This window comes from Parasteatoda tepidariorum, chromosome 5 (assembly GCF_982258835.1).
Source record: "Parasteatoda tepidariorum strain Cologne lab strain chromosome 5, Ptep-v5.0, whole genome shotgun sequence".
NCBI lineage: Eukaryota > Metazoa > Arthropoda > Arachnida > Araneae > Theridiidae > Parasteatoda > Parasteatoda tepidariorum.
In genome coordinates, this window is record NC_141759.1 from 39,226,225 (window position 1) to 39,238,658 (window position 12,434).

General features: G+C 29.9%; 1 protein-coding gene across 1 annotated transcript in view; it reads right to left on the reverse strand.

Moving 5' to 3' along the window:
• LOC107447239 (proto-oncogene tyrosine-protein kinase receptor Ret) overlaps positions 1–10,775 on the reverse strand; it is a 77,195-nt gene extending 66,420 nt beyond the window's left edge. The window contains exons 1-3 of the mRNA XM_087163710.1: positions 10,624–10,775; positions 5,137–5,388; positions 2,478–2,756 (exon numbers count right to left, since the gene is read on the reverse strand). Of these exons, the coding sequence (XP_087019836.1) occupies positions 2,478–2,756; positions 5,137–5,388; positions 10,624–10,675 (583 nt within the window). The 5' untranslated portion in view covers positions 10,676–10,775. The remainder of the gene's footprint in view (positions 1–2,477; positions 2,757–5,136; positions 5,389–10,623) is intronic.
• Positions 10,776–12,434: the final 1,659 nt, after the last annotated feature.

The window sequence follows — 12,434 nt, forward strand, 5'->3', positions numbered from 1 at the left end:
TAAATTGGTAGATTAAAAATAATTACGCCTACTCTTTAAAATAGTAACCCTGAGTCTGAGTACTCAGGCCATCAACCTTCTCTGGCGCAGTGTGTACAGTTTAGCAACACAAATTACAACAATATTACAAACCACTAGGAATGCAAAACTGTTTGCTAAAAGTTGTTAGACGGCTTTTATAATGTTTATTCATGAAATAGAAGACTGGTGCGTTAAATGGAAAACAGTTGTAAATGCAGACAAATCTCAAATCTTAATCATACAGAAAATAAGAATAAAAATACTACCACAATGCAAACCAAAACTGTTCAATATCCAAATACCAATAGTTAAAAAAGTAAACTACCTCGGGCTTATAATGAACAGCAAGCTTACCTGGAATGACCATATCAAAAATATAATAGACAAAGCAAATACAGCAACAACAATAATAAAACCACTCATCTATAACTGGAATGTCTCATTAAAACTAAGAAAACTACTAAATGCATCAATGATCAGACCAATTCTCACATATGCCTCACCAGCCTGGACAACCATACCGGAGCATCTCATGAAAAAAACTCTACCAATGTCAGAACAAGAAACTCAGAAAAATCACCCGTGCCAGATGGTTCACCAGAAATACAAATATCCACAAAGACCTCAAGATCCCGACCTTAACACAATATATTGACAAATTAAATGCAGATTTCTATGACAGGGCCCTAAAATGCAGTGCAGTGAACTTCAACCAGATATTCAATTTTGAAAATTACAAAAAAGACATAAAATTAAGACCAATAGCTGCTCACTTTACATCAGACGCCTCATATCACAATCATCAGAATAAATAACTAATCACAGATCCATCCATGGCATCAGATTCAACAACAATACTGACAACTTGATCAAGCGTTTCCCCATGTTTACTATCAATCTACATTCAAAGCCACACATAGTTTAGAGCAAGCCTGCTTCTTATAATTCCATTATTATTATTCACTCAAGCAAAGCGCTTGAATCCCAATAACAGCTACCACATTAACTGCCAACCTTAAAGTTCTACCACAAATATAAAAGAAACATGATGGATGGGATAGGGGCCGCTGCGCGGCACAGATGCCCGGCTCAAATTTCAAGGCAAGACAAGATCAACCACTGTTCCTAAAACAACAAAAATCTAAATAATGTTGCTTCACTTAAAATGTCTTGTAATCAAGTATTTGTCATGTAACTACATAGATGCCGCACGCAACTAAAATTGTAAAAACTGGTAGAAGCCCAATTCTTTTTTCTTTAATTATTCTAACAGGACTACCACTGTGACTTACTTAAATTTAAATAAAAACATACATTGCTTTTATTTTCATTAGTAAACTGAAAACAATAAGCTATAAAAATGTTGCTAATTTTAATCTCTTCTAATAAAATTTAGAATTATATTAGTCACCACTTTTTGCATTTTTAGTTGTAAACAGCAATCTTGTTACAATTTACGAAAATGCAATTTTGTGAATCTGTCAAAATTAGCAGAGAAACTTCGAGTGATAAATAATGGTAATATTTTATTTGTCTGCACTAACCCCATCTCCACACCAGCCTTCTTCACTCCAATATTAATTATCTGAAAGTGGCTACTATTTCCATGATTTTGGTAGCCAAAGGCTATTAGTGTAGATTTAACCCAGCAACGTAATTTAACGAGCACCTTGCCACTTATACACGCAGGTTGTTTTGTTCCGATGAGGTTCAACGTATGTTGTACAACGTATTGATATTAAAAGTTTACATTTCAAGGCTGTGTTAAAAATATAATTTGTTCTCAAAGGAATACAAAATTTTATTACGTTTGCCAAATTTATATAATTTAATTTATTATTTATTCCTAAAAACAAAAACTAGCTTAAATTAATTCGCATTAAATTATTCACATATTTATTAGTATCATAAATTGAAAGGTTTTTGAAAACATTCAAGTAACTGAAAAATAATAGAGATATTTAGCTGTTGAAGCCGGTATGTATGTTGTGCTAGTAGCGCCACCTACATTAATTAGAAATAAAAAGTTACTTCTTAGTTGATTTCATTGCGTCTTCAGAGATAGACCAATGCGCTGTTCTTAATAAACTCATTAATTATTCACCCGCAATTTATTCTTTTTGTTGTCATTTACCTAAAATCCGATCAACATTATTTTCACTAGCTCGTAATACGAACTACGCAAACCCGCAAACGCAAATTATAGACAAAATATTAATATTATCACCTTTGTATTCCAAAGTTAAATTGTTGTAGTAGCTGCTCTGTTCTGCCACGTAGCATTCCAAACTTTCAAGTACGTATGTTTTCCTCAAGCTCTGTAGAGAACCGGAATTGTTCGATAGAACAATTCTCGAAACGTGCATAACATACATAAATACGTGTTCGAAAGGTTCTAACGTCAAAAATAATTGATTCAATAGGATGTTGAAAACAACGATCGTCCAGTTACTTACGGTTAGATGGCAGCGAGTATTTTGTAACAGCTCGTGGACACAGTTTGTTAAATGGAATGGGTTTCACACTTCCCAATGAGAAGCGTTTCGGAATCGTCTCTGGGAGTTGAAACTGAATCTCTGGTGATGGAAAACAAAGTTCATCCCTTGCTCCGCAATCAGGACTTGAACTGTTGTCTCCAGTAACTTTAATCATGATTGTAGCGTGGGCAGGTCTTTCATATGCTTTTATGGTGGATACAACAATCACATCCAGGGCAAATGTTGAACCTATATATTCTTTAATAAAAGTATAAATAATTAGTCGATTTGAATGCAGCTACACTGCTAAAACATTTGGAGCGTTCTGAAGTACCTCATAGTAGAAAATTTGCTGCAATCATAACACAAATCCAAACGAAAATAAAGTTAAACCATGTTGCGAAACATACTAAATAGAAAAGTGCTCTGGTACAAAAACATTGTTTACTTTATTTCCTTTTACGGTTGCAAAACACGTGCATAATATTATTATTCAACGTTGTACTAAATTTGTTAAGGATTTCTAAACATTTTGGAGCGTTCTACAATATTGTTGGAAATTTATTGCAACCTTAACACAATTCTAAGTTGAATCATGTTACCGAACATATTGATACACAAATACTATGGTTCACCCAGAACAGAAACATTGTTTACTTTAATTCCTTTTAAGGTTGCAGCATGGTTCAACATTGTACTAATTTTTTTAAGGTTGCTAAACATTTTGAAGCTTTCAGAACTACATTGACGTCGGAAATTTGCTGCAACCTTAACATGATTTAAGTTGAATCATGTTACCCAGCATTCTAACACATGAATACTATTATTCATCGAGAACAGAAACATTCTTTACTTTATTAAATTTTAAGGTTGCAACAAACGTGTATAATATTATGGTTTCAACATTGTACTTATTTTTTTAAGCTTTCTAAACATTTTGAGGCTTTTAGAACTACATTATTATAGGAAATTTGCTGCAACCTTAACGCGATTCTAATTTGAATCCTGTTACCGGACATACTAATACATTTAAATCTATCAAGCATGAAAATTTGTTTCGACATGTCTGGAACATACTCTTAAATTTTCGCTGAACTGGGCTATAATGTTTACGTAAATTAAAAATTAAAGATAGAAATATTTATAAATACATAAATGGGAAAAAATCAAAAGCAGAATAGAAAAAGAAATATTATGATTACTATTACTTCCAAATCGTTGTCTGATTTAATACTTTTATGAGTTTACAGAGAAAAATGCATCCATTTAGTTCGATTGGGAAAACATTACTTTACCACATATAGGGGTTGGACAAAAATTATGAAAACACTTCTCTACTTACTCTATGTAAGCAATATTTCATACAGCAGAAAATGTTTTGGAATATTTTTCATGGTAAAACTGATGACGCAATTTGAAAAGTCACGATTGAAGTTTTTAGAAATGGTGTCATTTTCACCCATTCCAAGTTCGGATGGACCAAAATAAGAAGAGAAAGTTAATATTTTCTTTCTAATTTTAATACCAGCAATTTTGAAATCATTCTATAGGATTGCAAAATTTATATCGTAATGTTTTTTTTTTCGTAGATGCATTAAAAAAGGGGAAAGAACGCTTTTAACTTCGTAAGCTCATCTTTTTAGTGGCAAATTTTTCATGGATAAAAAGGACACAATTTTTAAGAGATTCAAAAAAGATGTTTCAAATTGTGCTTTGAGTTTTGCCTTGTAAAATCTTCCAGAATTTTTGCTGAAAAAAGAAAGGTTGTTTGTATAGAATGAGTATAAAAGTGTTTCCATAATTGTTTCCAACTCCTGTTAAACAAAATTGAGATTCGTGAAATGTAATAAAGTATAAGTGTCACTCTGGGTAATAAATAGTTTCCATAATTGTTTCCAACTCCTGTAATTGATATTTGTGAAATGTAATAAAGTATAAGTGTCACTCTGGGTAATAAAGTAGGTTCCATAATTGTCTCCAACTCCTGTTAAACAAAATTGAGATTTGTGAAATGTAATAAAGTATAAGTGTCACTCTGAGTAATAAAGTAGGTTCCATAATTGTCTCCAATTCCTGTTAAACAAAATTGAGATTTGTGAAGTGTAATAAAGTATAAGTGTCACTTTGAGTAATAAAGTTGACCAGCGGTTCCCAACCATTTTAGTTCTGTGGACCAACAATTTTGTTAAAAACAAACTTCTTCAACAATTTTGTTGAAGAGCCCATTAACTATTAAAGTAAATATTATAATGACAAAAAGATACTAATTATATACGTTCAGTATTTAGTAAAAGATACCGAATAATAAGAATTAAAAAATATTTTAAAAAGAATATAACTTTATTAAATTAACTTAACTGTCACAATTGAAAGTAAATTAAAAAAAACAGCGATTTATCTCACTAGGACTATAGAACTATGTTTTGAAAAAATGTTTTTGGATCCCAAGCTACGGTCCAGTACCAATCTGACAGCGGCCCGATTGTGGCCCATGGATTGGGACCCGCTGATGTAACCAATTAAAAATTAAATAATTTTAACTTAAGTTTTATAAAATATTTTATTATTTTTAAAGTAAATATTTCTAGTTCGAACAATAAATAAAAAAAACCGCAATTCATGAGTAAAGTGTTAATACCTGCAATCGATTTTCTCCTGTGAGGTGACAGTAAGAGGGAGCCTGTATGTCCATCCACCGAAAAGAGCCATCTTCCTTCTCTGTTACCATGAGGGAAAATAACGCTTTTAGTGATACGAAATTCAAATCCATCAGTTGTATGTTCCCATGAGTTTTCTAAGAAGGATTGCAAACGGTAGAACGTCACCCCAGTTGGAAAATCGCTGGGAAGCTGGATTGATATTGTCTCTTGCAAAAAAATTAAACAATGACCTAAAAATAAATGAGAGAATCAAATAATATATGACAGCATCAAATGTTTGCAATATAAAAATCAACAGTTAAAAATTAGATATTTTTTCGTAAGTTTGTACAAACAAAAAATGCGTACTTTTACTGCGACTTCGTTATTTTTGAAATATGTTGTTGTTTGTTGTTGTTTTTAATGCTATTTGCCACACGGGCAAGCCTGCTTGGGGAAACCGAGCAATTTAAGGCAGAGTGTGCGTTTCTTGTTTTTCAGTGGCGTCATCTATGGCCTAGAATTCAACTTCTGCCACACCATACGTCGCACCCGTGTACGTTTGAAATATCTACACTACTACACTAGTGCTACACACTATACGTTTTGTAATATAGTACTTTTTATTTATGTTTACATTCGTTACTATTTCAACTCTTTTGAGATGTAAGTTATTAAAGGTGTCTTTAAATGTTAAATATTGTCTTAAGTTTAAATATCTCTTAAAAATATAAATTTCATTATTAGTGTGCGTTCAGTATTAGAAATCTTTCTTTATTTACTGATTATAAACAGCTCATATGAAATTACTACTATTTAAAGTAAAATAGAAAAATATTTTTTTAAGTTCAACTTCGATTCCAGAATTTTTTTAAACTTAACATCGTGGTTTTCTTCTCCATGTAACGTAAATACTGGTTAGTTTTATTTCTTTGTCCCAAAGCTTGATCAAGAAGTTTCTTTTTTGGGGTTGGGTTCAATAATTACATAACCACTGAATTGAGCATAGATACAGTCGCAAACTCAAAATAAACTGGTTTTACAAAACTGGATAAGATAGATTTAAAGCTCATCAGATGTAGGTAAACTCGGATAATTTTCATTTTGAAAAAGTAATGGTGAATAAATTATTAGTCAAATAATGGTGAATAATATAACTAGTCAAATAAATTGATAATAAAAAGATTATGAGCTTATACATTTTACATTACTTTGCATTCCCCTGGTTAATAATTTTACATCACCCGGTTATCAATTTTAAATCAACCGGATATCAAGTTTACATTACCTGGTTATCAATTTTAAATCACCCTGTTATCAATTTTACATCATCTTGTGTTCACCCGGTTATCAATTTTACATTAATCTGTATTCATTCGGTTGTCAATATTACGTCAACCTGTATTCACCCATTTATCAATTTTTCCTCACCTAGTTATACATTTTACAGTTCTTTGCCTTCCCCCCCCCCGGTTATTAATTTTGAATACACTATAAATTTTTATAGGAAAACCTTTCACACCATTTCATTGAACAGGTTGTGATATAGTAAATTCTTAGCAGAAAAAAAAATGTCCGAACCTTATAACTTCAAAAATAGTAATCCAATAATGCAAAAGGCGACGTGTCTTGGTTTAGTAGTTAACTCTTATCTCTGTGACACGTCCATGTAAGAAATATCAGAGATAAATCGACAACTGCTATAAAGAAAAAACTCTCAACGATTGTAACCTTTAGATCAAAACAGGTCACTATGCTAAAACAATTCGTGTTTCAAACGTAGGATAATTCTAACTTATGCATCACCTATCTTTAAGAGTTAGGCTCATTGTGAGCAAATAGTTGAGTGCAAGTCATGGTTTATAAGAAACAACGAACTCCAAAAAAGACCTTAAAATATAAAGATTTGATAAACACGTTACCGAACCAAAAATTATTTTACCAAGACCAAATAAGCAATTTTTATAAAATATTCTATTGTTATCATTCGTAAAGTTAGACCAATAGAGTAGACCGGCCTATTCCAATAGACAAAAATCTTATTTATTAACTATTCATGCCATCGGCTCGTTTTTAATTTAATTCATATCAGCGTAAAAAAAAACTGCCAATAAACCATATGTATCTATAACATCAGTCTTGAAGTTTTCCTCTTTTTTTCAACCCTATTCCGCCAAAAAATTCTTATGGGTTTTTATGAGACATCATGAATCCCGGGCTAGTAATTTTGAATATCTGCGTTTTTTTCAAAAGCTAAATTTGACTGTATTTTAAGAAGTTAGAATATAATTTCCAGTTCTTAAGCTTAAGCTCTCCGCAATAATTAATATTAAGTTACTAGTTTTTATTTTTAAAAAAAAAGAATTCGTATTTCCAAATATGAGGATTCAAAATTAACTTTTTAAAACGAAATTCAGATATTATAGTATAGCTTTTATTAACACTTCGTATCTTTTGGTAAATTTCGTGAGAGTTACATAATATATTTATTGAATTAAAATTTTCCTAATTAAACATTAGTTGATATTCTTTCTTTTATAAAATTTACTTTAGATTTTCTTTACGTTTTAGACACAATTTTTATTAAACATATTTTTCATACTTTTTTAATTATTTCCTATTAATTTGGGTCAAAATAAGAGAAAAATATTATATTTAGTATTCTAATAATTTTTGGTTATAAAATATAGCACAAAACACTGGTGTATTTTTCTGCGTTGAGGGTAAAATCTTCACAACTCGACTCACTTCCAAAAAATTATTATTTTCAAATTTGCAGTTATTTATAGCTAAGAGAAACAATTATTAATCGTTGAAATGTCTTTAATTTACAAAATCAGTTATTCATAAATTTTTGAATATGAATGAAAATAAAAAAATTCTATTCATTACTTCTTTTGGATTTCATATTTTAGTACAAATATAACTCCGACTTCGAACAGATTTTTTTAGCAACTATTAGACTGTTTTTATAATTAAAAAATACCGAAGTATATTTTTGCTGGTATATTTTATATTCAAAAAAATTATACATAAAATATTCACCGGTGTCCCTTCTGCGTCTAAGAGTAAATAAAGAAAAATACAATTATCTGGATTACATTGAGTTAACTACATCCAGACAATCCAACTGCTATGAATTCTCCAAAGTTTCAAAAAATAATTCTTCCGCTAGCAGCAAGAGCAATGTATTAATAAACTACAATTAACATATAAAATAACATTGAAATATATTTAATAAACTTGAATTTACTGAAACAGCAAGTAATTAATAATAGCACTTCGTCGTTAACATTTTGGTTTTTAATGTTTTGATAGAAACTTAATTTATACGTTTTAGAAAATGTACCATCCTTTTTTTAAAGCATCAAATATGTAATATGGTTTTAACCCCTTCTCTGACGGAATTTTTTCCCCCGAATTTCTGACCCCCCAAAAAGCATTTCCCCCAAAGCATTTTTTTATTGCAGAAAATTAATATATTTTCTTTTCTAAATTCGAAAATGCGAAATATTTTTGTCAGGAAGCAGCTTCTTGCTTGACCTACTGGTGGTGAAATATGTGATGTCCCATTCACTTACCTCAAGTTTTCCCTGTAATGCACCCAAGTTTTATCTTTAAAAAAATACACTGTGCTAACATGTTTATTAACTAAATTGCTTTAAGGCGTTTAAGATAAGTACCTTCATAAAATATTTATTAAAATTATTTAAAAAGTATTTTAGAAAATAAATTTCCAACTTAACCTTAATAATTTTCCAACCAAAATAATTGTCCAACCCATATTATTAATAACCCAATAATTTCGAACCCAAAATATTTATACATTATAACTATTTAGACCTGCAACGGTAACACTAATGAAAGCGAAATTACGAAAAGTACAAAATGATTTTGCGTTCAATTCAAGGCGGGAAAACTCACTGCGAAAATTGTAAAGAAAGTGCGACTAGTTACGCCATCTCTTAACAATATTCTGAAACACAAAAATAATCGAGGAGTTTAAAGAGACGTGTAAGTAGCGACGAATTAAATTTTAATGATGCAAATTTTTCTCTTCGTCGCATGGCATTCGCCGCCGACCTTACAGGCACAAAAATGCCGAACGTATTAGATGCGATGCCGACAGAAAAGGGGTTAAAATCATTAATACATTTTATATGTTTCACAACTCACAAGATAAAAAATATATTTATGCGTATTTGGTTTAATAAGACGGGTGAAATATAACTTTTGTTAAATATTTTATTTTTATAAGTTTGTTTAACACTATTTTGGCTCTAATATTTTTTTTTGTAAAATATGTAATGCACGAAAAGAAAATTTAAAACAGACTACTAATTTTGTGTTGATACATTAAAAATCGTTTGATTAATCATTAGGTACTGATTAATCATTTATTGGTGTTAATAAAAATATAATAATAATAAATAGTATAAAATAGTTTTAAATAGTATTACATGAACTAAACAAAATGCTGTTATGAGTAACAAATATTTACTACCTCAAACAAGACATCATTTGTACGGCATTTATATTCACTGTAAAATTTACATTATAATATAGTTTATAAATTTCATAATTTTTATGAATACATTTTTTCACTTAAGTTATAAAAATTAAAAATGAATTGCGAACGATTTTTTACGTCCGCCTGTATAGTGCAGTTACATGAACTGCTTAAATATTAGTATATTTTCTTCATGTGTTCAATTTATCTCTACTTTTAGTAATGCTAACATGAAAGAAGTTATACTTATTTCCTTGATTGTTATGTCACTGTGTTGAAATGTTGGAAATGACTGTTGTAATTACAAACTGTGTTTTAAGAAAAGCACAATCAATGTAAATCTCATACTGTTTGAAAACAAATAACACGTTTTTATAAAAAAAAATATCACAATAAGAACTTTTATGACATGATATTCTTCCACAGAAATCCATTTCTAGTCAAATTCTCATAATTATTTTTCTTTTCATTAATTTTTTTAGAGACAGATGAAAGTTACAATAAATTATAGCCGAATTCATAGTTTTTCATCCAACATAAACATTAATCATCCGTGTATAGAATTTTAGGACATCTCAAAATAATGCGAAGTTTGAATCATAATACTGTTGCACTTAAATTCCTTCAGAGACATATCATTCATATAAAAGAAGAAAAATTCTATTGAAAAAGCGAAAAGAATTCCCTCTTTCGTTATAAACAATATTTTTAAAATTCAGCTTCCTTTAACTACAATGTTATTCTTACCATAAAATAATTGATAATTTTAATAAAATTTAAACTTCTAATAAAATTACAACAATATATATTAAAAAAAAATATCTCCGTAACGTTAAATCCCAGTCAAGAATCTTCATTTTCAGAAAACGATCTCAACAGTGACGCAATACCACTGCAAGCAAATGATCACGATCGTTTGCTGCAAAATATCAAAATCAATGATATGACAAGTGAGAATAAAGCGTTTTTATTTTACCTGTAACAATAAAGAGGGAAAAGCAAAGACAATTCAGGAATATTTGGATCATTGTTTGATAGTTCTATCGTCAAATCCACAATTTGATCAAACCGTCTCACGCGAAAGGATAGGAGACTATTTCCACTGCAGTCTCCCTTTACCGGAGAAACAGCTGTTTGGGGAAAGAGGAAAAGCGATTTGGGGAAATGTCGCCAAATTGTTATGTTTATGGAAAATCTCGTTTAAATTCAAGGTTAAACAAATAAGCATATTTCAAAGGGATTATTGGATATTTTAATAAACAGGAAAAGTAAACAAAAGAAAAATAGAAGGAGAATTTGTAAATAAAAAAAAATTTTTTTAACTGTTTTATTTGTAATCGATTGACGATCCATCTCTTTTAGTAAAAATTCAAATGTTTCTTTTTTTAAAAATTAATACTAAAACAATTAAATCAAATATGTATTATTTGGATATATTTGGAATCGATTGTATGATTATAGTAAATTATTTAAAAAAAATCAATGTTGTTTTTTGATAAATAAAAGACAGGAAACAGAAGTATGTAAAGAAAAGAAAAATAGAAGGATAATTTGCAAATAAAAACGAAATTTTTTTAAATGCTTAATTTGTAATCAAATGACAATCCATCTCTTTTAGAAAAAATTCAAGTGTTTCCTTTTTTTAAAATTAATACCGAAACAATAAAATCAAATATGCGTTATTTGAGTAACATATATTTTATGAATCGATTATATGATTATAGAAAATTATTAAAAAAATCACTGTTGTTTTTTGATAAATAAAAGACATATGTGAATGGAAACAGGAAATTGTTTTAATGTTTTATTTTGTATTCAAATAACAAATTTCCCAACTTTTTAAGGGAAAAAACTAACAAAAACTACGGTCATTCTATTTTAAATCATGTGGCCACTTTTTCAAAAATTGGACATTTTAAAAAATTAAAACTGATTAGATCGTTATGCAATGCATTTATTTTAAGCATTTCTCAAACACTACAAGGGTAATTTCAAACGTGAAGAAACATTTTTTTAAAAAAAGAAATGAAATAAATTAAGTTTCAGAATATTAGAAAATTTTAATTTCGATTCCTTATTTAAAATAAAACAAACAATAATAAAATCGTCACCGGAGTGCCTTTCCGACAAAAAATGTAACGACTGGGAGTCGATTGGCAGACATTTTTTAAATCGCTGGTTGTTATCTATGGTCATCCTGAGGCCAGCGATTAATTTTCAAAAAAAATCCTTAATCACGTAGAAAGTGTAAAAATTAGAAGAAGAAAAAGGAAAAAAAAAAAAACAATTTCCCGAATCACAAAAATAATTGTGTTCTGAATTAATTTAAAAATTTTCTTCCAACAAACAAACAAATGTGGGATTCTAGAATTTTTATTTTTTAATGAAAAACTACTCGTAACATTCGAAGGTAGAAGTGGTAGTGGAAAACGGTGTTCACGTTTTATTTTATTTTATATCCGCCGTTGAACAACTGACCCAATTTTATGGGTTTACGACTACTAATGTTCAACTCCGTGGCCTTGAACCTAATCCAGAAGACAAGGAGACTCCTGGATCAAGTACTGGGAGAACTTCATGGAGGACTTTTTTATGGAATTAACCCACATTTTCGTTACATGAGAGGAAAACCACGAAAATCACCCACGGCTAGCTTGACGGCAAGGAGAATTTAACCCTAGATCCGTAAACCACTAAGGATATTTTACGTCAGCACTGCGATCGGTGCGAGCCGGGTGTAAAATTCGAATCTACCAGTCGACGCTAGGATCGAACCTGGGTCACCTC